The 27,611-nt window shown below is 41.7% G+C and overlaps 1 protein-coding gene and 1 long non-coding RNA gene across 2 annotated transcripts in view; one reads left to right on the top strand and one right to left on the bottom strand.

The window, feature by feature from the left end:
* Nucleotides 1–1,151: 1,151 nt before the first annotated feature.
* Nucleotides 1,152–16,725, bottom strand: LOC125487106. The gene is made up of 3 exons (XR_007265653.1): nt 16,659–16,725; nt 9,022–9,103; nt 1,152–1,314 (listed from the first exon to the last, which is right to left on the bottom strand). It is a non-coding gene; the product is annotated as an uncharacterized LOC125487106 (long non-coding RNA).
* LOC109935425 (tetraspanin-3) overlaps nt 16,362–27,611 on the top strand; it is a 48,556-nt gene continuing 37,306 nt past the window's right edge. Inside the window, exon 1 of the mRNA XM_020534057.2 lies at nt 16,362–16,632. Within this exon, the coding sequence (XP_020389646.1) occupies nt 16,570–16,632 (63 nt within the window). The 5' untranslated portion in view covers nt 16,362–16,569. The remainder of the gene's footprint in view (nt 16,633–27,611) is intronic.

Raw genomic sequence — 27,611 nt, 5'->3', positions numbered from 1 at the left:
GCAGGCCAAGCAGCATCATAGCCTTTCTGCTCCTATGATGCTGCTTGGCCTGCTGTGTTCATCCAGCTCTGCACCTTGTTGTCCCGAAACATTAACTCTGCTTTCTTTGATGCTGCCAGACATGCTGAGTTTTTCCAGCAATTTCTCTTTTAGTTTCTGATTACCAGCATCCGCAGTGCTTTCAGTTTTTTGTTTCAAAGGGTTTATAATTGCCTCATGTGCCAATACTACAGACTATTGAATGCACCAGACAAACCGCCATCCTTAAATACCTTGTTGACATGTTAATTAATATCTATTTACCTTGTAATGCCAAAACATCTGTTTAGAAAATGATGTTTTAACAGGTCTTAGCAAGACAGATAGATGTGTAATGTTCCACAATTATGATAATAATCCACCTTGCTATTTCTATATTACCTATGTTAATGAGGGCTGATTAGGCTGGGTCTGTTATTCCTGGAGCGTCGGAGGCTGGGAGGTGATCTTATAGATGTTTATAAAATCATGAGGATCGTGGAATAAGGTGAATAACCAAGGTCTTTTCCGTGCGGTGGGGGAGTGCAAAACTTGAGGGGATAGGTTAAAGGTAAGAGGGGAATGATTTAAAAAGGACCTAAGGGGCAATTTTTTCACACAGAGGGTGTTGTGTGTATGGAATGAGCTGCCAGAGGAATTGGTGGAGGCTGGTACAATTACAACATTGAAAAGGCATCTGGATGGTAGATGAATAGGAAGGGTTTAGAGGGATATAGGCCAAATGCTGGCAAATGGGACTAGATTAATTTAGGATATCTGGTCGGCATGGACAAGTGGACCGAAGGGCCTGTTTCCATAATGTACAGCTGTATGACTGTATGACCTTCAGGTTCCTTGTATGTGGTGGGGCTAATCATCTACAGGTAGTGTATTCACCAGGTGGTGTATCTATGGGTTCAGTCATAACCATTATTAACTAGAAAATCCTACATTTGTCAGTCTTACTCTGTATATGCAGAGCATAAGTGTGAATTGTTGTTATTGGCTGGAATTTTCTTGGTTATGCAAAAAAAAGACAAGCAGCCTGCTGCTTTTCATTCACAGGAAGAATTCCAAACACTAAAAACCCTCACAAGCCTGTAGTTCAAAGATCAGCTGAAGTTCAGTGGTACTTGCCTGGTTGTTAGAAGTTTCCCACCATCCGGCTTCCTCATCTTGTTGCCCCTGGCAATGAATTCTTGCTGGGGTGGGGAGTATTTGCTGAATCACAAGGCTCCAATGGAATTGTTTACTGAAACCCCCTTTGGGAATTCAACAGGATGGTCGGCTGGATGTCTGCAATGGGAAAACCGAGAGCTCATTTATTTCATTTGCTTGAGATTATTATGGGAAAAGGTCGAAGGTTGAAGCTTGGAATGGAACTGTCAATTTCACTGGGCAAGCAGCAATAATTCAATTAACTCTTTAATTTTCCACTTTTTGAGTAGGATTCTATTTCACAGGTTATACAAATGAGCTGGAATGTGACCCAATAAATTATATTGTTAACCTTACCAGCTTCAATCAGAATAGAAATGGCCCTGCTGAGAATGGGTTCAGAAAGAAACTTTATCTTTTTCATTTAATGAATAAAAGGTGCAGACATTTGAACCTGAATATAATGTCAGTCAGGATTAGAATCCATTGTGAATGGCTTGAGCCAATCAGTGTAACAAAGCCAATGGCTATCTGTCTCCAATTTAGCTAACTGCTCAGAGAACTGAGAATGCTGTCAGCAAGAACATAGCAGAACACCAAACACACCATTTAAAAAGAAGCTATCTTATTATACTAGGGGTGCAAACCTAGATAAAAAGCACTTGTGCTGAAGAATCAATTTGATCCACTCAAAATCTGCTGCATTTCTCACGCATAGAGGTCTGGATGACCAAAAGTTGCAGACTTTTTTTTAACCACCTAACCTGGACTGTGGGAGGAAACCAACACAGAGACAGGGAGAAAGTGCAAACTCCACACAGACAGTCGCTAGAGGGTGGATCAAACCCAGGTCCCTGTACCATGAGGCAGCAGTGCTAACCACTGAGCCACTGTGCTGCCTATTGTGCCAGTGAGGAGAGGTCAGACTTAGTCTGTGATGTGAGTGCCCTCAACCTCATCACACAGCATGCTACCCGCTAGCATCTCACCCCAACTCCAGCCCAACCTAAGGTAGAAAATGCCACCTGATAGCTGAGAATCAACAAGGCCACTGGTGCAGTCAGAATCCTTATCAAGATACTGAAATATAGTGAAGGAGCACTCTTGACATGAATGCATGATCTCATCTGGACGGAGGAGGGAATGGCAACAGATCTCTGCTATGCCATAGTTGTGACTATTTTCAAGAAACAGGATAAGAACATTTGCAGCAACTACATGGCATACTCACTGCTGTTCACAACAGTGGGAGTTATTGCAAGAATCCTCCTCAATTGCCTCCACTCATTGGCTGAAGAGTTCCTTCTGGAGGCACAATGTGTCTTCTGTCTATCAATAATCCATGGTTCACTAATGCTTTTTAGGGAAGGAAACTCCCATCCTTACCCCATTTGCTCTACATGTGACTCCAGACCTGCAGCAATGTGATTGACTCTTAACTGGGTAATTAGGAATGGGCAGTAATGCTAGCCTAGCCAGCAACTCCCACATCCTGTGAATGAATCAAATAACAGAAGCACAGTGGACATGATCTTCACAGTAAGACAAGCCCAAGAAAAGTGCGCAGAGCAGCAGCAGCCTCTTTATATGGCCTTCTTTGCCCTTACAAATACCTCTGATTCTGTAGGCATTCTAAAGTATCTTCCTCAATTTGGATGCCCACAAGAACTTGTCACCATCCTCTGCCTGCTGCGCAATGACATGCAAGCTTTGATGTTCACTGATGGATCTACCACAACGTGGCTCTTGTGGTGCAGTGGTAATGTCCCTGCCTCTAAGCCAGGAGGCTGGAGTTCAAGTCCCAGCTGTTCCAGAGGTGTGTGATATCATCTCTGAACAGGTTGATTAAAAAATATTTTAAAAATGAATCCATATAGACAAGTGCAAACTGGGGTCAAATCGGGCTGTGTGATTCCACTGACATCATTCTCCATTTCCCAATTCCCAAACAATCTGCCCTATATCAATGAAGTTCCCCTGGAGTGGAGCTTCTGTACAGGATGAGGCAGAAAATTATTCAGCCTGTGTTGCTTACAGTCTAGAATCCATCTCAAACTCTGAAGCTGCAGCTTGTATGTATACACACTCACCAGCCAAGTTCTGTACCATCGTCAATCACAGCATTCACCAAGGCATAGAGGGAATGGGCCTTAGGCTCGGCAAGAAAACAAAGATCTCTACCAGTCTGCTCCTACTATGCAAGGACTCCCCCACCAATTCAGATCCACAGCTCGCCACTGGACAGTGTGGATCAATTCTTATACTTTGGGAGCCTCCTTCACTATGAAACTCAACATTGCCACCAGTATGCAACAGAGCCTGTGCTATCAGAGGAATTGAGTGATGACAAGGACCTCAAACCTAGGATCAACTCGTGATCTAAAGGACGACCTTGTTACCTGCCTTTCTGTATGTATCAGAGACATGGACAATGTACAGCAGGCACTTCAAATCTCTAGAGAATTATCACCAGTTTTGCTTCTGCAAAATTCTTCAACACCAATGGCAGAATAAGCACTCAGTGTCCTCCCTCTGTCTAACGTGCCAAGCAAGTTATGATCAATCAGTTATATTGGGCTCAGTTCTCCATTCTGACTTTTGCCAAGACAATCAGCTACCGGGAGGACATAAGAAATGCTTCAAAATCCTCAAGCCTTCCTGAAAAGAATGTGGGCGTCTCTTGCCTACACTGCTTGAACTGAAGAAACATCTGCGAATGAGCCAACCATCTTGAGTACCTCAAACAAACCCCAGGTACAGGCCAAATGCAAACAGCAGAACAGCGTGTGGAAGCCATGGACCACCTATAATAGATTGTGTGGATCCAGCCTTTGTCATCTTAGGACCCAAAACTGCAGACTGGGAGAAAGTCATCCTCTGTTCTGAGGTGCTACTTCAAGAACAAAACCATAGAGGTTCAGTTCCTATTTTGAGCTAAGTTGGGGCTGCTGCACCTCTGAGCTAGCAAGAGGAAAAATCATCCAGTGTGTGGTTGTACAACTCAGACCGTCCTGCTCAGCTTTATTTTTGTTTCAAAGACATACTTTATTCTTAAAAATATCTTTCTATACATACATAGTTATTAAAGCAGTTCTGTCCTGTACAGAAGCATACGGAGAAACAAACATTGGAGTTTTGACTCTTTTTAACAAAACAAACCAAAGGCATATATTTGAGGCACTGGGGATGGGGGGCAAGGGGGGCGCAAGGGGTGTGTGGGAGTGGGTTAAATGGGAGCCTGTTCCAATAACTGAACAGGCTCCCATTTAACCAGCAGAAATATCTTAGATGGTGGTTTTTCCCCACTGCACCAAGCTTAGTGCTTCCCTCAGCATGTAGCCCTGGTCCTTGGAATGCGCCAGTCTACGACACTTGGTCAAGGTCAACTCCTTGCTCTGGAAGATCAACAGGTTTCGGGCAGACCAAAGAGTGTCATCTGAACAGCATGCTGGCACTCACAGTCCATACTATTAATGGTGAAATTAACAGAAAGCACATTTTTCAATTCTGCAGTGATGCAATTGCCCACAAATGCATGTAATGAAAATTACACAATTGTTCCATGTCCTCCAAATGCTCAGATTTACAAAACATATGTTCCTGACGAAGGTAGCCTTTTTATATCAGTGACCTAGAAAATATTTTCAGTCAAATTAATATCATTATTGAAACCTTAGTTCTAAATATCTCCATTCTATACAATTCCAGCCCTTGTGCCACACCCATTCCTTTCTTCCCATGTCATGTTATCCTCACCTCACACCTTCTTCCCCTACCATTCCCATTCCCCACTCCATGCCTTGCATGAATTCTCTCCTATACCACTGTTCCCACCCCACACCTTTACACCCCTCTCCTGCCATCCAGTTTGCATCTGATATGATTCTGCCATCTTTGATCCCAAATTACAAATTGATTTTGCAAGTGAAAAAAACAAAAGTACTTTACTGCTGTATTATTTTCTGGATTGATTTTGCTGTTGTCCCTTACATCTTCCACTATGGACTAGTCTTCAATAGGGATGAGTCTCCTGAGGTCTTATGAGGGCCTCTTGTGGGGATACGTGGAAGTGCTGCACATATATTGTGCTCACGGATTCTTTCGAAACTCTTAGCTGGGAATGACAACCCTTCTGGATTGTCCTGGATTCTTCTGGAATTAAAAATTAATCTACATAACACTGCTGTAGTAATATTGGAACAAAAATAATACAAGGATTTTGTGTTTAAACTGACTTATTAGTTCTGAAGATACTCGAAACGAAGGTGGGAGAATGGTGGTGTGTTTGACTGACAATTGAGATCCATCCAAAGTCTGTTGCCTTTGTAATCACCATGGTAAGATGTTGTGTCACAAGATGGAGGTGTCACATGGCCACTACAAGAGGGATTGTGTAATAAACTTCTAGGATTGATTATCCTAACTCTAACGGGCGTAATTTTCATCTTCAAACCATGATTTACTTTTAGTTTTCTCTCCTTTTCTACATGAAGTTATTTGTCTCTGAATTATTGTCGCAAAGATGTATGGAGTTAAGCACCTCTGATCCAGTAGTCTGTCGTAATGAATGAAATGCAGGAGCCAATTTGCACACAGCAAACTCATAAAATACAAATGAGGTAGTTTGTTACTGGATAATCTATTCCCGAGTGAAATAAAACCAAGAACCTATGCTTTTGGAAACCTGAAACCTGAAACAAAGACAGAAATTGCTAGAGAAAATCAGCACGTCTGGCAGCATCTGTGAAGAGAAAGCAAGGTTAATGTTTCGGGTCCAGGGACCCTTCTTCACAACTGATGGTAGCTAGGAAAAGGTGGCATATATGCTGAAGTCAGAGGGTGGGACATAAAGGAGAGAGCGATAGGTGGAGACAACCCAGTGCCAGAGAAAGATAGACAGACAAAGGGGTGAATAATGGTAAGCCAGGGAGAAAGAACAGCTGCTAATCGTGACAATCAGCAAGTGAAAGTCGGCAGAAAGTAAAGGGTGGAGGGCAGCTTTGTTAGTATGGATTGGAAGAAGTATGACAGCAAGAAATCATCTTGAACCAGAAGATGTAGAATCCATATGGTTGGAGGTAAGAAACAACAAGGGAAATAAGACACTTGTGGCAGTAGTTTCTAGACCCACAGACAGTAGTTATACTGTCATATAGTGGTTTGCATTTTGAAAATAGTACCACACATAAAACTATTTAATAAGAGCCATGCTGTTGGAAATAGTATTTTAGCAAGGTAGAGGATTGACGAACTAATAGTAGACAGAGTGGGAATGAAGGGGGCATTTTCAGGATGACAACCTGTAACTACTGATGTACCATGGGTGTCAGTGCTCAGGCCACAGTTTATATATTAAGAATCGGGTGAGGAAAAAAATGTACTGTCTCCAAGTTTGGTGGAATGGTCCGTGGTGAGGATGATACAAAGAATCTCTGCAGGAATACAGATATATAGTGAGCGGGCAAAAACTTGCCAGATGAAATATAATGAGAGAAAATGTGAGGTTATTCACTTTGGCAGGAAGAATAAAGGAGTTGCATCTTATTTAAATGGATAAATACTGCAAAAAGCAGCAGCACAAAGGGACTTGGGTGTCTTTGTGCATGAATTAAAAAAAACCTAGCTAAATGCAATCAAAGGTTGTGGGGAAAAGGCCGAAAGTTGGAGTTGAGGATTATCAGATCAGGCATGATCTCATAGAATGATGGACCAGACCTGATGGACTGAATGGCCCACTTCTATTCCTACATCTTATGCCTTACGCAGCACTTCATGAAGGGTCACCTGAGATGTGTTGAGATCTGCAACAGCAGGAAAGACCATGTCAGCATTCAAGAATAAGTCAGATGGTTGGTTGAATGATATGGAACTACAGGCATTTGGAAATGTACGAGATTAGGTTCAGATACCTGCTGCTGTGGAGGTGAAGTGATTGGGACCAGGTTGACCTCATTAATTACAAGGTTCTTGATCAGGGTCGTTAACCTGGCCCAATCAGGGAAGCCATAGCTGACTAATATGACCAAAAGATTAGAATCTCCTCAGTGGAGGACTGTGAGCTGGCTGGCTACAACCAGTGTACTGTGCACTAGTAAATAAAGGGTGACTTGATGAGGGACCTGACCTCTGTGCTGTTATTTCAGGTGGACAAAGGCCAAATGGTTAACCCCAACAGCTTGTTCGTATGTTACAATTTCTGTGTAAGCTGCTGCTGTTTTGTGAGATCAACCTTAGTGTGGCTAGTGTAGTATGATTGCCTTCTGTTGTTTAACAAAAGTATCCTGCTCTTTCAAATCTAATGTTGCACTTGCTTTTTGAGCACCTTCTCTGCAACTGTAACTTTGTATTCCTCACTCTGTTCAATCACCCTATGATCTTTGTATGGTAATGATCTGCCTGTACGGCATGTAAAAAAAAGTTTTCATTGTACTTAGATACATGTTACAATAATAAATCAAATCAAATCGAAATCAAAAAGAATCCCACATTTGCAGTGTGCAGGAGCCCCGACCGGACAGATCCACTTTTTTGTGGATGTGAGTTGCTGCTGGTTCAGGCTGAGCCATTAACCTTTTAGGGTTCTGCTAGTGAAGGTAAAATTTTATTTCCCCTTCCCACACCATCTTCATTCCTTACTGAAAATAACAATTGATATCTCTATTCACTTCCCTGAAATTTCCTGGTCTAACAATTTCAATTTTCTTGGCCTCAGAAGAGGGCTTGTCTGGGAACCAGTCACTCAAAGGCTTCTGTGACAGACTGCCTATGATCAAAGCATTTGCCTTAATTCTCTCTCTTGCATTATGGACAAATGTTTCACGCATTTCCCATCACATTATTGCTACATCTTGGGTCAGAACTTTGGAAGCCAAGGCAATGCTTTCCCTGAAGTGTTTTTAAAATATTTTTATTTTTCGTTGACTTTTTTGAGACAAAGGTTTGAAATGGCTGGAATTTCTTCCACATTAGAATGAGAAAGGTATATATTGGTCATGTTTGAAGTGTGCAAAAAATAAGACAGACCATTTAAATATACCACAACAAAACAGAAAGTAATAAGGTTTAATTTCAGGTATCACATTGTCAACAGATTTAAATGAATCACTAATGGATTAAAACGTTGCATAAAATAAAGATGTTTAATGCTTCTGCTCCAGCAGGAGTGGTATTCTCACAAGGTTTCTTATTCCACTTAAAGTGCAGTTTTAAAATATGACCAGCAGAGTGCAGTGACAATGAGGCAAAGCTTAAACAAAAGAAAGATAACATAATCCTACCAGCAGATGTGCTTTGAATTGCTTACAGGATAATATGCTATTTTCTAATGACAGAGCCATTGGACCATGCAAAGCTGAATGCCTTAGTCTGCTGTTAAAGTGGAACTTATTTGGTCTGCCCCTTTGAAGGCTCAAAGTCTAATTCCCATAAAGAAATACAACATTGAGGGCAATTAAAGTTTTATTTTTGTTAACAAGGGAAAAGTTTTCAAGTTGAAGTGCACTTGTATATCTCAGGGTCCAAACTGGATTTTCTTTTTAGCTCTTGTTCTCTATGATTACTTACGCAACAGCAACAAATGCTATAGTTCAGAAAGCCAGTTGGTGAAGGATGTACTAGATCATGAGATAACAATTTGTAGAGCTGGATGAACACAGCAGGCCAAGCAGCATCATAGGAGCAGGAAGGCAGGTTTAGATAAGGTAGACAAAGAAACGCTAGCAATAAAAGCGAGATAAGATTGGATGGTCTAAGGACTATTTCAAAAGGTACAGAGGGTATGCCAGGAAGAACATTTTATACAGTTTTATAGATACTGGAGCCAATCTTTCTTTATCTCATACTTACTTGTGGAGTGAAACATTAGAAGCATACATACACCTACGACAAAGATAGAAATGACTGGAAACGTCAGCAGGTCTGGCAGCATCTGTGGAGAGAAATCAGAGTTAACATTTTGGGTCGAGTGACCCTTCCTCAGAACTATACACCCATTAACTTGAGGGCTGTTGTAGTGCAGTGGTAGTGTGCCTATCTCTGAGCCAGAAGATCCAGGTTCAAGCCACACCTGCTCCTGTGTCACAGCATATTTCAACAGGTCAATTATGAAAAATATTCACTCATGGGACACAGGCATCGCTGACTGGGCCAGCTTTTATTGCCCATCCCTAATTGTCCTTGAGAAGGTAACGATGAATTGCTTTCTTCAACCGCTGCCATCCATGTAACTGAGGTAGATCCACATTGCCATTAGGGACGGAGTTACAGAATTTTGACGCAACAATTAAAATAATTACACTTCCTAACTCATCCACATGTAACTTCAGTGCCTCTTTTACAGGTATAAATAATATATATGATTTTGATATTGAAATAAAGTGTAAAATTTCAAAATTTACTGAACATTTTTCCAAGATGCTAAATTTGAAGCTGCAGCAAACAGAAAGGATGAGACTGATGCACTGCAGCAGAATAGACAGTCAAGTGGCGGGTGGAATTTAGTATACAGAAGTGTCAGAAGATACATTTTTGCAGAAGGAAAAGGAAGAGGCAATATAGACTAAGTGGTGCAATTTTAAACAGTGGGTAGAAATAGAGGAAGCTGGGGTTTCGATGCCTTGATCTTTGAAGGTGGCAGGACAAACTGAAAGAGTAAAAACCGAAAGAACTGAGGATGCTGACCATCAGAAATGAAAACAGAAATTGCTGGAAAAGCTCAGCAGGTCTGTTAACATCTGTGGAGAGAAATCAAAGTTAACGTCTTGGGTTGAGTGACACTTTCTGTTGTACAAATGCTGGGCTTTTGTCAAGTTCTAGTTAGGCCACAGCTAGAGTATTGCATCCAGTTCCGGTCACCACATTTTAGAAAAGATCTCAGGATTCCTGAGGGCATACTGAGTAGAATGGTTCTAGGATGAGGGATTTTAGCTACAATCTACAAGTTGGAGAATCTGGAATTATACACCTCAGAACAAACAAGAGGGGAGATTTTTGGAGGTGTACTAGATCATGGCAGGGTTTAGATAAGGTAGACAAAGAAACGCTAGCAATAAAAGCAAGATAAGATTGGATGGTCTAAGGACTATTTCAAAAGGTACAGGTAGTATGTCAGGAAGAACATTTTATACAGTATTTTATTGATTCACAGGATGAGGATGTCACTGGCTAGGCCAACATTTATTGTCCATCCCAGAGGACAGTTAAGAACCAACCACATTCCTGTGGGTCTGGAGTCACATATAGTCCAGACCACGTAAGGATGGTAGTTTTCTTCCCTAAATGTCACTAGCGAACCAGATGGATCTTTCCTAACAATTTACAACGGTTTTATGGTCATCTTAATTCCAGATTTTTATTGAATTCAAATTTCACCATCTGCCATGGGTCTCTGATTAACAGATACAACTAAGCCATCGTTCGCCTGCTAACGACCTGAAAGTCACTGCCCAGAAAGGTGCTGGAAAGGGAAATTGATGATTTTAAAAAACTGGATGAGCACTTAATGGAAGTAAACTTGCAGGAAAATGTGAATATAAGGGTGGTGGGGAATGGGATTGACTCACTTGCTCTCCAGAGAGTAGTTTGATGGGTTTGATGGGTTGAATGGCTTGCTCCTGTAACGAAATGTATGACACAACCCTGTACATATTTCCTTTAAAAGTATTTATCCAATTTCCTTTTTTAAGTTTCAACTGAATCAGCTTTCAATACCCTTTCAAGAAGCACGTCCAAATTCCACCTTCTTGTAAAATAGATTTTTCTCCTCTTTGCCAATTATCTTAAATCTGCATCCATTGGTTATGACTTGCCATCTAGTAGAAACAGTTTATCCTTATTTACTTTATCAAAATACTGTACCTCCTAATTTAAAGACCATTATTAACCTCCTATGCGCTGAAGAGAACAACGCAGCCTTTCTGGTTTGTTCACATAACAGACACCCATCGATCTTTGTGCATTGCTCATTTCAAAGGGAATGGAGTGTAAACATAGGGAAGTCTTGCCAAAAACTATACAAGGCACAAGTTAGAACACATCCAAATTACTGTGACCAATTTTGGTCCCCTTATTTTGTTTTATACATTTATGGGACATGGGTGTCGCTGGCTAGTCCAACATTTATTACCCATCCCTAACTACCCAGAGGGCAGCTGAGAGTCAATCACATTGCTGTGGGTCCAGAGTCACATGTAGACCAGACCAGCCAAGAAATCCTTCTCCAAAGGACATTAGTGAACGAGATGGGTTTTTACACCAATTAATGGTGGTTACATGGTTTCCATTAGACTAGCATTTTATACTATTTTTATTGAATTCAAATGTGACTATCTGCTACGGTGGAATTCAAACCCATGTCCTCAGCTCATTAGCATGGGGCTTTGGATTACCAGCCCGGCAACATTACCACTATGCCATCCCTCCCCCAAAGGTATTTGAGGCAGTCCAGGGAACATTAACTAGGTTTATCCTGGGTATGGAGGAAAGGTTGAGTCGTTTGGGCCTTTAGTTGTTGAAGTTTGGAAGAATGAGAGCTGACTTTGTTGAAACATACAAGATTCTTTAGAGGCTTTGACAGGTTAGATGACAAGGGGTTGTTTCTCCTTGTGGGAGAGTCAAGGACCAGAGGGAATAATCTCAGAGGAAGGGGTCATTGATTTAAGACAGAGACAGGGAGGAATTTATTCTCTCAGAGAGAAGTAAATCTGTAAAATGCTTTACCATAGAGGGGTGGAGGCTGTGTCATTAAACATATTCAAGGCTGAGGCAGATATTTAATCATTAAAGGAATCAAGTGATATGGGGAAAAGACAGGATGGTGAAGTCCTTTTTATAATCTATGCCTCTAATTATAAAGAGAGGAATCACTTCTTTTTGTCAGTTTTGTCAGCTTTTCCTGCCACCTTCAATAATATATGAACATAAACTCCAATGTCTCTTTTTTCATGAACATACATCTCCCTTAAAAAACATCCTTACTAAATACCATTGCTGGGGGCACATTTGCTCCTGATTATCCAGTGTCAATTCAGCAAAGAATCATCAGAAATCTCAAAAAGCAGTTCAGTTTAGCAATTCTTCCAAATTATGGCCTCTCTTGCAATGCAGCATTCTTTCAGCACTGCAGCATAGCCCTTGATTTAAAGCTCCAAGCCTTGAATCACAACTTTCTGGCTCAGAAATGAGGGTACCACTGTCTGAGCCACAGCTAACTAACACTATTTACTAATTTCCTTGTAAATGTCATTTGTTTATGTCTTAGTTTATTATTGACCTGTGTTCATTCATTAGTCATCAGTTTAGTTTGGAAACTGAGATGACAGGTGGAAGGTTTTTCAAAAAGCATTTGGGACCCATCCTAGAGATTGTTCATTTGTTTACTTGGTTTTTTACGTTGTCATTGGCACTTTCGCTAGCTCTGATCTATATTTTAGAATTTTACTTCCCTCAGCTCCAAGAATTTTAAAAATCAGAAATATGCCAGTGCTCAAAGTATGACAGGAGAAAAGTGATCTGACAAACAAGCATTTATAAAGTAACTGAAGCCTGGTGACTCTATACATGGTGAGACATGAGGATAGGCTGTTCTGCAATGCTTGAGGCGTTAGTAATGGAGTGCAATAGGTAACGTTTAACAGGAAGAGCAATTCTTATGGGGATTATGTGCAATACATATGTTCTAGATAAATATAATTTATATAATGCCTTCACAACATGTGTTCACAACAACATGTCTCCAGAGCAAATATCCAAAAAGAAAGATATTAAAACACAATTGTTTATCAGGAAATTTGGTTTATTTACTGCCATATAACATCACAAAGACTTGGGGATTCACAATCATTACAGTTCTATTAAAATGTGAATCTGTCAGTTTGAGGCATCTATTCAAAATAAAATTAATGCCTGATCCCTAGTATTGCAATCTGAAGCATTGGATCATTGAAAATGGCAGGATAATGGATATAGCTATTAAAAAAGAATGTAGAATCCTTGAAATAAAAACAAAGTGCTGGAGGAACTCGGCAGGGCTGGCAGCATCAGTGGGATACATAAAGAGAATGCTTTGAGTTCAATATGACTTCTTCAGAACTGAAGAGAGGAGGAAAAATTATGTTTTTTTATAGACTGTTGTAAAAGGGCAGGGGTGGAGAAGGGCAAGTGGAATGAAAGGGAAAGTCAAAGAAAGGTTAAAGGACAAGGGAGAGTAAAGATCAAAGATGCATAGAACAAAGTACAAAGGCAGTGGTAACGGTTGCAGAAACAAAACACTTTCCTGAATATGGAATGTTTGGTTTTATAAATAGAGACATAGGGGTAGGTTATAGTTCCATCCTCCTGTTATTCATAGATTATCCTGTTCTGTCCTGCTCCTCTTCCTGCTATGGTTGCATTCCACAGATGTCAATCATCCTCTCACACACTCTTTGTACAGAAGCTGAAACAGCAAGTGGCTGGAGGCTATTCAGCCATACAGCCAAAACCAATACTGTCCTCTTCTTAAATAAAAACTGAAAGAACTGCGGATGCTGTAAATCAGGAACAAAAACTGAAGTTGCAGTAAAAGCTCAGCAGGTTTGGCAGCATCTGTGCAGTAAAAGTCAGAGTTAACGTTTCGGTTCCAGTGAGTCTTCCGCAGAACGATTCTGAAGAAAGGTCACCAGTTCCGAAATGTTAACACTAATTTTTTTTCTTCACAGATGCTGCCAGACCTACTGTCTTCTTCTCATCGACTTACATTTTTCAAGATGTGGAGGTGCCAGTGTTGGACTGGGGTGGACAAAGTCAGAAGTCACATGGCACCAGGTTATAATCCAATACATTTATTTGAAATCACAAGCTTTCAGAGCATAGCCCCTTTGTCAGGTCAAATCACCTGATGAAGGGGCTGCACTCCGAAAGCTTGTGATTTCAAATAAACATGTTGGACTGTAACCTGGTGTCGTGTGACTTCTGTCTTTCTATATTTTTCAAAATATGGGCATCAAACAATGGGAATCCTTGCAGTTTTTTCTTAGACCAGAAATGCTGAGACCCATTTCAGTTACTGAAGCTACAGCAGATAAATTTGTATAGACAGGGAATGGAGCCTGAGGATGTTAAAGGCTACAGAGCTTGTTGCACTTGAAAATACTCTCTCAGCATCAAAATACATAGTCATTGCCGTTTTCCTCAGAGCATGAATTGGTGCCAATAGGCCTGTAGCAATGCTATTTCATAATGACTTATTTAAGTTTCAATTTGATATATCTTTTCAATAAGATGATGTGATTCCAGAGAGTGTAATATCAGGGTATAATAAACAGGTGACCCAAATTCAGTGTGGCACTCTGCCCCTCTATGTTTTTTTCTGTGCTATCACTCCCACCAACCCAGGCACAGCAATTTACAATGATCAAAAGAATGGAAACTATCCAATGATAATGTTGTTTTACATTGGTTTATTGTTAGGTTATCACACCTTCAGTACATTCCAAAACCCTTTGCAAAGATCAATTACCTTGGAAGTGCAGTTACTGTTATGTTGAATACCACACCAAATAGGCTATGCACAGCACGATACCACAAACATCAAACGGATGAATGCTGCTTGAGAAAGGAATAGGGTTGGAATATTGGGCAAATATCCTGTTCTTTCTTTCAGTGGTAGCAGGCACATGAATTACAAAAAATTGGTTTTCACGTGCAGCAGTTAATTAGGAAGGCAAATAGAATACTGTCCTTCATTGCTAGACGGATGGGGTTTAAAAGCAGGGAGGTTACGCTGCAGCTGTATAGGGTGCTGGTGAGGCCACACCTGGAGTACTGTGTACAATTTTGGTCTCCTTACTTGAGAAACAATGCGCTGGCACTGGAGGTGGTGCAGAGGAGGTTCACTAGGTTGATTCTGGAGTTAAGAGATTTAGCTTATGAGGAGAGATTGAGTAGACTGGGACCATACTCATTGGAATTTAGAAGAAGGAGGTGGGATCTTACAGAAACATATAAGATTATGAAGGGAATAGATAAGGTAGAAGCAGGGAGGTTGTTTCCACTGGCGGGTGAAACTAGAACTAGGGGGCACAACCTCAAAATAAATGGGGAGCAGATTTAGGACTGAATTGAGGAGGAACTTTTTCACCCAAAGGGTTGTGAATCTGTGGAATTCCCTGCCCAGTGAAGCAGTTGAGGCTACCTCATTGAATGTTTATAATGTAAAGATAGATTTTTGAACAGTAAAGGAATTAAAGGTTATGGTAAGCAGGTAGGTAAGTGGAGCTGAGTCCACCAAAAGATCACCCATGATTTTATTGAATGGTAGAGCAGGCCTGAGGGGCCAAATGGCCTACTCCTGCTCCTATTTCTTATGTTCTTATCTGGCCTCAGTTTAAAATCCTTTCTGAAAGATAGACCCTCTCTTATGTTAGAACTCTCTCAGCATCAATACAGCTGGACATAATTAAATCTCTAGTGAGACTTGAAACTTCAACTTCTGATTTAGAGGCGAGACTGCTACTACTCAGGTTAAGTACCATGAACAGTTTTAATCATTGTTTTATGAATTGAGCATGCCTTTATCGTATTACACTCTTTTGCAAAACTGATCCCCAGCTTCGCACAGAAAGCAAGAAGGCAGTCAAAAGGGGGTGCAATAATGCTTTTGGTTACAGAAATCATTATCTGGGATCATCTGCACTCTACTAAGAAACAAGCATATTAATTAGGTGCAGTAATAGGGCATTCAGCCTTTGAGTTTGCTCTGCCATTGAAAAAGAATATACAAAATGAAGGTAAAGCCATCTTTTAAAGTATTTTGTAGACCATGTAGTGAACACTAACCAGAGAGAAGGCAGGAGCATAATGTGGTGTTGGAACTTGCACCATTTAAAAAAATAATTTGTATTCATTAATTTAATTTCACGAACCAGGTCAGTTATACTGCTGGGTCAAGGCCAACTGCAAATAGAAGCCAATTTTAAAACTTACAAACAAGATAGTGCAAAAGATGAGTTAGTGGATCATTATGTGCGGAAATAAAACGTATTCACTGATCACATCAAAACGATCAACACGAAAGGGGCAAGAAAGATAAAAAGGCATCAGAAAAACTTGATAAAAGAACACACAACTTAGCATACTTTTGTCTCTGAAAAAGGGTCATGCGCCAGACAACCACTTCACCGAAGGAGAGCGCATGCACGTTAATTCTCGCCCGCCGGGGTGACTGACGTAATCCCTCGATGACGTTTAGGTCACGTGCCCATGACAGCTGGGTCCCGGCTCCGGCTGCCATCGTCCGCACTTGTCAGCGGCAGTTTGGTCGCTCAGGGTGTGTAGGCCGCTCTCCTGAAGCGATTCATACACGGGATAAGCGGTGTTTGCTGTCGAGGGCGGATCAGTACGCCTCTGCGGACAGAAATGGGTCAGTGCGGAATAACGTCGTCCAAGACCGTCCTGGTGTTTTTAAACCTGATATTCTGGGTAAGTAGGTCAAGGGAAGGGCTTACCGGATCAGCTAAAGAATTGCGCCGTCTCCATGGCTGCCCGCTGCCGCAACCGAACCTGATGACCGGATGTGGATTTGGCTGATTGACATGGAGCTGGTCGGTATGATTGGCTGAGGTTGCAGTTGTTAGGGGTAACGAAGGTGGTTCTCAACTGCTTGAGGTTTGGTTGTATTGGCGAGCTGTACTGCTGCGGATGCTGTCAGGGGGTGTCCCGTGTAATGCAGCGGTGGTGTTCCTATCTCGGGGCTAGGAAAACCTGGCTTCGAGTCCTGCTGGCCTCCGCGGTGTGTCCCCTAACATCTCTGATTAAAGTACCTACATCAAAACAGCAAAGGCTGTTATGGGAGAGCCTTCCTTTGGAGTGGATGTCATAACCCACTTGAACAGATTGTTTAAAAATATCTACATCTCAGTCGCTCCCAGTTTTATCTTTAAATACGTTCCTATTCAGTGGCAGAACAGTCTCAAACAGGCTATTACTGCTGCTAATTCTTTTTATAACAATTCATAATTTTTACTGCTATTGTTGCTGATATCAGCTTTTCGAAATCAGATGTATTCTGTTTAATTAAAATTCCCCAACTATTACAATGAGATTTGAGCTGTTATCTCCAGAGCATTAAGCCAGGCCTCTGGGATACTAGTCCAGAAATGTAGGCAGTATGCTACCATGCCCACTAACTCATGTAATTTTTTTAAAAATTACATCTGTTCAGAGATTAAAATACACACCTCTGGGGCAGACAGGACTTAAACCCAGGCCTCCTGGCTCAAAGGCAGGACACCATCACTAGATACTGCCACCACGACCCTAATCTGCTCCTATTATTATCTTTGTTTAAGAATGCAGATGATCCTAGATAATTTCTGAGACCAAAGCATTACTGTGTTACCTTTACACTGCTTCCTGTACTGCTTATTTGTGCTGAATTGTTTTATTTATAACCTCTTCATAATGTGATTTTTTTTTTAAAACATTCATCCTTATCACTACAGATAAAACTCGGAAGTTTTTCACTTTCAAAATGAATCATTCTTTCATATCTCAACTTTCAGAATTTTTGGTATGTTTTATTGCTGCTGTGTTTTTAGTATTCTTATATTCAAAAAATATATTTTGAGGTAGGGAACATAATGAGAGAAATGTTGCATTGTGTGAGAGTTCCCGCTATGACTGACAATCTGCAATCCCTGGAAAGATTTCTATACCAAAGCATTTTTGAAGAGGAGTGTGTGAAATCAGGAGAAAAAGAAACTCCAGCCAGCTTCATTTTAAGTGATTCATGTGCCAAGTTAGATGCAGTTACTAGGTAATTTGGTACAGTGTCCTACTGTATTCAGTGCCTCTAGAGAGGCTTCAATAATGCAGAGGCTCTTTATTCAGATGTGAAAAGAGATTGGAAATGAAATAAATTCTAAAGTATTACCAAGCTGAATATATAACTGCTAATTTTAAATTCAGTATGATTAGAAAAATACTTTTGGTGGGACCCCTTTTAAATACATAATTGTGCTAACCTTGGGTGTCTTTGAACTGAATTTAATGCCTTGCAGATGTTAATTTCATGTGTTTAGAATATAGCTTTTTTGGGATTTTAAACTTCTTTCTGGTTCGTTTCAACACTGCAACAAAATATGGCATTGCAATCCCCTGGAATTTAGAAGATTAAGGCTAGTTTGGTCAAAGGTTCAAAATTGTGAGGGAAGATGTATTGAAATCTAGCACCAGAGGACTAGAGATTAGAGTGAGACTTTCAGGAGTAAAGTTATGAAGACCTTCTGCACAAAAAGTGTGACAGATGTTTAGAATACTTCTCTCTGAACAGTAATTGCAGCTAAATTGTTTGTTCCAAGTTTTTATTAAATTTTTAAATCCAAGGTTGAATGATTGATTATTTTCAATTGACCATCTTAAGGAGCATAGGACAAAGGTGCTTCACAAGAGATATTGTGCAGAAAAAAATACTGACACCAAGCTGTGATGTACATAGATGACCAAAATCTTAATTGAAGAGGTAGGTTTTAAGGAGCATCATAAAGGAGGAGAGGTTTAGGCAGGGATTCCAGAACGTCCTATTGAATGATCTGTTGTTTTGACTCCATTACTTACTTGCCCAGTGGAGCAATTCAGGTATTGATTATTCTTTGTGCAAAATGTGGTTGAAGTTGCTTTAACATTGATATAATGGTTAAGAATAACCTTTCTGCATGTCCCTACAAAGTATCATGGATATGTTTATGATGAAAAATGCCATATGAGTGAAAGATGTTGCATGTTTCACTTTGTGATTCTTTACTGTGGCATAATTCTCAAAGTGCTGTAACTAAACAGTCAATACATAAAGTCAAAATAGCTATCATGTCAAATGGAGAAAGGATGGAACCATAATAGAACTTTCTAGAAGTATAAAGATGCACAGTTTTCACCATACAGCATTTGTATCATAAACACATCCTGTGATACCCTGCAGGGACAAGAGGAAAGGATATTTCTAACCATCTATTTCTATAAATTTCTGTGCAGTTACTGTGGTTTTTAGTTATTTTGACTTGTGTATTGATCCTGTAGTTATATTTTGAGATCTTTACTGAAACATAATTCAAGTTGTTTTTAGTTTGAACATGTTGTGACACACCTCTGTAACAGGTGGGACTTGAACCTGGAGTTTCTGGCCCTGAGGTAGGGATGCTACCACTGTTCCCCAGAACCCCATGAGGGGCATAAATCTAAAGGCCGGTATTGCTAGCTGGCGAAGGTTTCCACAAGATATTTGCTAGGGATGTAGCAAGCTTGCCTGCACTTCTAGAAAGAATTAGTGAGTAATGATCAACAAAATTTTGTTAATATTTCCACTCTAGCTCGAGGGAAAATTTTCCTGTCTCCTTTGTGCTGCTGCCACCTCAGCTGAGAATAGCTGAGCAATCATAACAGGATTTCTGAGTCTGAATTGCCCCATTATATATTGGATCAACTGGTTGAGTTGTTAAGGAGCTGAATGTAAACTTTCTCAAGACACTTCCTTTTGTTACGAGCTTCAGCCGCAGATTAACCGTAATGTTTAATTATGCAAAATGACAGCATGCCTGGTCAAAAGGACTTTGTGCTCTGTTAGTAAATGACAGCTCCAATGAATAGAATCCAATAAGGAATTAAATTTTGGTGTTTATCAAGGTTCAAAATTTAGTTTTCTCCTTTTGGTCATGTATGGTGTAGGTGTCCAGTAGTTAGTGTAACATCTGCCTGTTTACTTTCTCTTTGTTGCCAAGAGTTCATCCTAACTGTGATCAAACACAGGTTTGCATAGGGCACAGTTTTTGTTTACTACATTTATGAATTAAACTTGCTGTTAATAGTATTTTGGCCTGTTCAGTAATTGCATTGACTAAGAATGCTGATGCTTCAATATGTCTGTCTCCTAAAACTGCAATTGTGTTCAGAATGATGTGAATTTTTTGAGCAGGCTACTTTTAAAGCAAGAGATGATTAACCTTATGGACTATTTTCAGCTCTAGTGACAGGGGTCGGGTGCTGGCAATTTGATCCTCAAAGTCGAGATTGCTCAGTACTATTTTGTCCTTTCTTTTGATTTTTTTTTTATTATGTTTGTGCATCTGATTTATATGGAGTGGGCTGTCCTTATTCTTGCCTCATTTTGTTTAGATTATTAATCAGACTATCTAGGTATGTTAGAAATGGTTGGAAACCAATACAATTTTGTGACAAGATTTTGTTACACGGGTGTAATTAATACACAAAACCCAAAAGTTCCTGCTTTAAATGTTCTTTGAAATGAAAGTTATAAAACATATGTTTAATAAGAAGCTACCTGCAACATCTTTTACAAATTCTGAAAAAATCTTCCTTTATCTGAGGAAAGGATGTGTGGAAATTTCATGTGAAGTTTCATTTCCTTTCATGTTAGTATCAGTATTCTTTGGTATCATAGCTGGGCAATGCATTTTCCGAAAACGGGAGGGTGTTCTTCTCTGATCTGCTAGATTTTTGTTTTTCAATTAGTTCTGACACTTGGTACCAAATTTTCTGCTTATAACGTGAATGAAACCTGTTGAGGTTGATATTTGATTTGAATTGTTCACTTGTGACTTGTGTTGCACCTTGTAATATCCTTCTTTCCAATGAAGTTCCTGTTTTGATAAGATGAATGATGGTGGCATTTTGAGATAAGACTTCCAATTTAAGTTTTGGCATTAAGCATGGTGGATGTGCAGTCTGTGATGTTGTTGGAGGTATAAAGGCATAAACTTCAGTTTGCATTGTACAAGTAGGAAATAATTATTTTCCCTTCCATGCCCAAGTCCCAGTCAAAGGCAGAAGTTTGACCTACCCAGCTATGTGACTGACCAGCTGTAGTCTGTCATCCTGGAACTAATCTAGTAAATCTCTTCTGTTCTCTCCCCTTTCTAGGTAGTTAACAGGAAACCCAATTTATTTTTCTCTCCACTTAACCTAAAGTGCTGATGTTGATTGATTTTTCAACTAATCAAGGATTTGGTAATGACTTCTTCGTTGAATGTGGTTAAATGGAATTTGTTCTTGTTTTGGTTAGGAACTGATCCATGTGGATGTGTGATGAGAAGAATAGGTTTTGCAGTTGTTCCTCGTGTGCTACTAGTTTAGATATCAACATGTCTTATTACAGTACATCTGTGCACCAGTTTTTTGTATGCCACACATGACAATTGGATCTGAAATCTTTGCTCATAAAATAGCAGGCATTAACTTCTCATACCTCACAGCTTGGTATGGCTCAGTTTTCCTTCAATATTGGTGGCATAGGCTTATGTACATTCAAATAGATATGCTTGGTTAACAGCGGTCCTTCCAAACGCTTACACAGCATTTGATTTAGATATCTTTATCCAAATGCATGTGTAATTCTAGGAAATTTTTTTATAGGTAACGTTTTTGTTTCTGGGTAACTAGAAACAAGTTTAGATCTAAGGAACTTGGATTGATAGTTGGTAATATGTTGTATTTATTGCATGTGAGATTTTGGCATGAAAATCTTAAATTTATAATTTAACAGATTATAAACCCAGATTAAGCCCAAAATTTAAGAAATGTGGTAGAGACTCGATGGTTAAATGCTAAAATCCCATAGTATTTCCTGATCAAAGCTTTGCATTGCAATAATGTATTTCATGGATTTATTCATATTTTCCCCTTTCCCACTATTTTTTTACTTCTTTACTTTGCTCATCCGTTTTTCTATTGAGAGTTTCTCACTTTCCTGAATAATCTCATTGGTTTTGTGGATTGATTACTCATAAACTAACAAAGGAGGTAAATGTGAGTGATTTTTTTCAGTTGTCTGACTACATCTAAGATTTTGAGGTGAAAATTGATTTTGTGTTCCCCAGTGTTCCAGTCAAGGAAGACAAGCTAATAAAACTTATAGACTGAGTCTTTCTCCGAGGATTGTAATGTTTTATGTTCATGTTTCGATGCAGTCAAGTCCTGATTTGTTGAGTTAGCTACTCTTTGTTGAGATACTGAGAAGATCTCAAGTTGGTCTGATAACCCTTTCAATGTCTTAACTTACCGTTCAAGACTATAGCTGTTAAGACAGCAAAATCTAGGGATCAATTTTGGGACCTTCTGATCTGCAGACCCCTCTCTGGATAAAATTACTGATCTATCAAGATGTTTAGTTTGTAATAAGCCTGTTTTTGGATAGAAAACTATATATTCATTTAGCACCAAAGTTGTTCCCTAATTTTATGGGATGGGTGGGAGAGGGTGAGTGGACAGGTTGGCAAAATGTGATTTTTTTTTTCCCTATTTGGCAACAAAAATCATGGAACCACACTTAATAAACAAAGTGCCACTAAATCGGTCAACGTTATTGCAGGAAATAGCAGTCCCTTTTATTTTCTGATTCTCTGGAATAAAGTACAAAATTATTAAACGCGATCTGCAAGAGATCAGGACTTTGTTGTGTAAAAATAATTTGATTAATATAAACTGGCTATCCTGATAGTCGTGAATTTTCTTGCCAAAACTGCAGGTATTAAATGTATGCTGCTTTTCTAATCCAAAGGAATGGGAAGACAATCCTTATGTAGTTTAATGTGCTGATGCCAATGTAATATAAAACAGAAGTCTTTTTAAATCCAATTTGTTATGGCATACAATTCTCAGTATTTTTCCCACCCATGAACAAGATTTGAAATCAAGTAATTTTATGACATTGAGAGTCAAAGCTATTGTTTTGCTGTCGTCTTTGAGCTTGCCTGGGCCTGTCTATAGCCATGTAGTTCCGAAAAGAATAGTCCCATTTCTGAAAATATTTTGGACCCCTTGTACTGATGTGAATTTGACTCAGTCTTGTCATAATATATCTGTTTTGAAACTTACTTGTAATGCAGTAAGATTAACTTATGGATTTGTGTGGCAGTGCAATATTAATACGTATTTTGGACTGCATTCTATAAATATGATTTAACATAGTTCTAAATTGGAGCTCTGTGTGCTTGTGCCTGAGCCCTCTAAGTAAATTATTTATTACAAATTCCGATCCTATAAAACTAAACACAGTACCATCTATTGGTCTAAAATATCTATTTGAATGGCTGTACTGTCTGTAATTTTGCCTAACGATGGCAACTAATGGTGCAGTATGTTTCCATTAATATCACCCAGTTGGCTACATACAGGCCAAAGATATTTGACATGAATCTAATTGACTTTGGAGGAGAGTTGCAGCTGGTTCTTTTGTCTTCATTCTCTAGTGTGCAAAGATGTGGCAGGTCTTGATTTCCCTACCTAATGATACTATTGTGGGATTTCCATCTTTGTATGACCACAGTTCAAAAAAGCAATCTGCCACTAGTTCCTTAAGCAACTAAGAATGTGTTTTAAATTCAGCCTTTCCAGCACTGGCACATCTACTTAACGAAGAAATAAACTGCTGGATTGTGATTAGGAACTGTATAGTATGGCTCTCCTTTGAGGCTTTCTTTGGAATAGGACAGATGAACGTTAAACTTAGATTCTTGGGTCTAGGCCCGAAACATCAGCCTCTCTGCTCCTATGATGCTGCTTGGCCTGCTGTGTTCATCCAGCCCTGCACCTTGTTGTCTCGGATTCTCTAGCATCTGCAGTTCCTGCTATCTCTGATTGTGTTTTACCATTTGTGCTTTTCGAAATATGAACACTGCCCACAGTACCTTCCAATTCAGCACGTATCTTCTCTTCTCTTCCAACCTCAACCGCCGCCACACCGCCACCCCCCCACCCCCCCACCTGCCAATCAGGTTGAGGGGGGCACCTGATAGAGGTCGACAAGATTATGAAGGGCATGGACAGACTGGACAGTCGGAAGCCTTTTTCCAGTGTGGAAGAGTCCGTAACTAGGGGCCTTGGGTTTAAAGGTAATATACGAGGCAAGTTTTTTTACACAGGGTGGTGGGTGCCTGGAACTCACTGCCGGGGAGGTAGTGGCAGCAGATACTACAGTGACTTTTAAAGGGCGTCTTGACAAATATATGAATTGGATGGGAATTGAGGGATACGGTCCCCGGAAGGGGAGGGGGTTTTAGTTGTGACGGGCAGCATGTCGGTGCAGGCTTGCAAGACTGAAGGGCCTGTTCCTGTACTGTAATTTTGTTTGTTCTTTGTTCTTGTTCTATATACCCGCAAATGCTTTCCACAGGATCACTAGATTGAGATAACAAGGTGTAGAGCTGGATGACCACAGCAGGCCAAGCAGCATCAGAGGAGCAGGAAAGCTGACGTTTCGGGCCTAGACCCTCCTTCAGAAATGGGGGAGAGGAAGGGGGTTCTGAAATAAATAGTGAGGGTGGGAGGCGGATAGAAGATGGATAAAGGAGAAGATAGGTGGAGAGGAGACAGACAGGTCAAAGAGACGGGGATGGAGCCAGTAAAGGTGAGTGTAGGTGGGGAGTTAGGGAGGGGATAGGTCAGTCCAGGGAGGACAGACAGGTCAAGGGGGCGGGATGAGGCGAGTAGGTAGGAGATGGGGGTGGGGCTCGAGGTGGGAGGAAGGACAGGTTAGGGAGGTGGGGACAAGCTTGGCTGGTTTTGGGATGCGGTAGGCGGAGGGGAGATTTTGAAGCTTGTGAAGTCCACATTGATACCATTGGGCTGCAGGGTTCCCAAGCGGAATATGAGGTGCCGTCCTTGCAACCACCGCATCTGCTCCCAGGATGAGGCATTCCACGCCCGAAAATCTCAGATGTCCTCGTTTTTCAAGGACCGCAACTTCTCTTCCCAGCCCTCAGTGGTCGAGAACGCCCTCGACCGTGTCTCCTGCATTTCCCGCAACTCATCCCTCACACCCCCTCCCCGCAATAACAACCAAAACAGAATACCCCTCGTCTTCACATACCACCCCACCAACCTCTGGATCCAACGCCTCATCCTCCGGCACTTCCACCATCTGCAATCCGACGCCACTACCAAAGACATTTTTCCCTCCCCACCCTTATCTGCTTTCCAGAGGGACCACTCTCTCCAGGACTCCCTTGTCCGCTCCACACTCCCCTCCAGCCTCACCACACCCGGCACTTTTCCCTACAACTGCAGGAAGTGCTACACCTGCCCCTACACATCCCATCTCACCCCCATCCCAGGCCCCAAGAAGACTTTCCACATCAAGCAGAAGTTCACCTGCACATCTGCTAATATGATATACTGTATCCGCTGTTCCCGATGTGGCCTCCTCTACATTGGGGAAACCAAGCGGAGGCTTGGGGACCACTTTGCGGAACACCTATGCTCGGTTCGCACTAAACAACTGCACCTCCCAGTCGCGAACCATTTCAACTCCCCCTCCCGTTCCTCAGATGACATGTCCATCCTGGGCCTCCTGCAGTGCCACAACAATGCCACCCGAAGGTTGCAGGAACAGCACCTCATATTCCGCTTGGGAACCCTGCAGCCCAATGGTATCAATGTGGACTTCACAAGCTTCAAAATCTCCCCTCCCCCTACTGCAGCCCAAAACCAGCCCAGCTTGTCCCTGCCTCCCTAACTGGTCCTTCCTCCCACCTATCACCTCTCACCTCAAGCCCCACCCCCATCTCCTACCTACCAGCCTCATCCCGCCCCCTTGACCTGTCCGTCCTCCCTGGACTGACCTATCCCCTCCCTAACTCCCCCCTACACTCACCTTTACTGGCTCCATCCCCACCTCTTTGACCTGTCTGTCTCCTCTCCACCTATCTTCTCTATCCATCTTCTATCCGTCTCTCCCTATTTATTTCAGAACGCCCTTCGCCTCCCCCATTTCTGAAGCAGGGTCTAGGCCCAAAACGTCAGCTTTCCTGATCCTCTGCTGCTTGGCCTGCTGTGTGCATCCAGCTCTACACCTTGTTATCTCAGATTCTCCAGCATCTGCAGTTCCTACTACCCCCATCACTAGATTCACTCTTTTTCTCCCTCCCTCAAATTTGATATTTTTATGGGGAAAGGAAGATGGATAAATTTTAATTCTGTTTAAAAGCTAAACTACCAATCCTAAATATAACAAGGTGTAGAGCTGGATGAACACAGCAGGCCAAGCAGTATCAGAGGAGTAGGAAAGCTGACGTTTTGGGTCTAGACCTTTTTTCAGAAATGGGGGAGGGGGAGGGGTTTCTGAAATAAATGGGGAGAGAGGGGGATGCAGACAGAAGATAGGTGGAGAGGAGACAGACAGGTCAAAGAGGTAGAGTTGGGGAGTTAGGGTGAGCGTTGGTCAGTCAAGGGGGCGGGATGAGGCTAGTAGGTAGGAGATGGGGGTGGGGCTTGAGGAGGGGATAGGTGGGAGGAAGGACAAGTTAGGGAGGTGGGGACAAGCTGGGCTGGTTTTGGGATGCGGTAGGCGGAGGGGAGATTTTGAAGCTTGTGAAGTCCACATTGATACCATTGGGCTGCAGGGTTCCCAAGCGGAATATGAGGTGCTGTTCCTGCAACCTTCGGGTGGCATCGTTGTGGCGCTGCAGGAGGCCCAGGATGGACGTGTCATCTGAGGAATGGGAGGGGGAGTTGAAATGGTTCGCAACTGGGAGGTGCAGATGTTTGTCGCGAACCGAGTGTAGGTGTTCCACAAAGTGGTCCCCAAGCCTCCGCTTGGTTTCTCCGAAGTGGAGGAGGTCACTTTGGGAACAGTGGATACAGTATACCACATTAGCAGCTGTGCAAGTGGACATCTGCTTGATGTGGAAGTCTTCTTGGGGCCTGGGATGGGGGTGAGATGGGAGGTGTAGGGGCAGGTGTAGCACTTCCAGCGGTTGCAGGGAAAAGTGCCGGGTGTGGTGGGGCTGGTGGAGAGTGTGGAGCGGACAAGGGAGTCCCGGAGAGAGTGGTCCCTCCGGAAAGCAGATAAGGGTGGGGAGGGAAAAATGTCTTTGGTGGTGGGGTCGGATTGCAGATGATGGAAGTGTCGGAGGATGATGCGTTGGATCCGGAGGTTGGTGGGGTGGTATGTGAAGACAAAAGGGATTCTGTTTTGGTTGTTATTGCAGGGAGGGGGTGTGAGGGATAAGTTGTGGGAGATGCAAGAGACACGGTTGAGGGCGTTTTCGACCACTGGAGGGGAAGTTGCGGTCCTTGACAAACAAGGATATCTGGGAGTGGAATGCCTCCTCTCGGGTGCAGATGCGGCGGAGGTGAAGGAATTGAGAATAGGGGATGCTGTTTTTTGCAGGAAGGTGGGTGAGACGAGGTGTATTCTAGGTAGCAATGGGAGTCTGGAAATGGATATCTGTTTCCAGGTGGTTGCCAGAGATGGAAACAGAGGTCCAGGAAGGAGAGAGGGGGTATCGGAGATGGTCCAGGTGAACTTAAGGTTTGGGTGGAAAGTGTTAGTGAAGTGGATGAACTGTTCGAGCTCCTCGTGGGAGGGGGAGCACGAGGTGGCGCTGGTACAGTCATCGATGTAACGGAGGAAGACGTGGGGTTTCGGGCCGGTGTAGGTACGGAAGAGG

This window comes from Rhincodon typus, chromosome 36 (assembly GCF_021869965.1).
Source record: "Rhincodon typus isolate 14 chromosome 36, sRhiTyp1.1, whole genome shotgun sequence".
Taxonomy (NCBI): Eukaryota; Metazoa; Chordata; class Chondrichthyes; order Orectolobiformes; family Rhincodontidae; genus Rhincodon; species Rhincodon typus.
The sequence above is the reverse complement of the archived record's forward strand: the minus strand, read 5'-3'. Positions and strand labels throughout refer to the sequence as shown.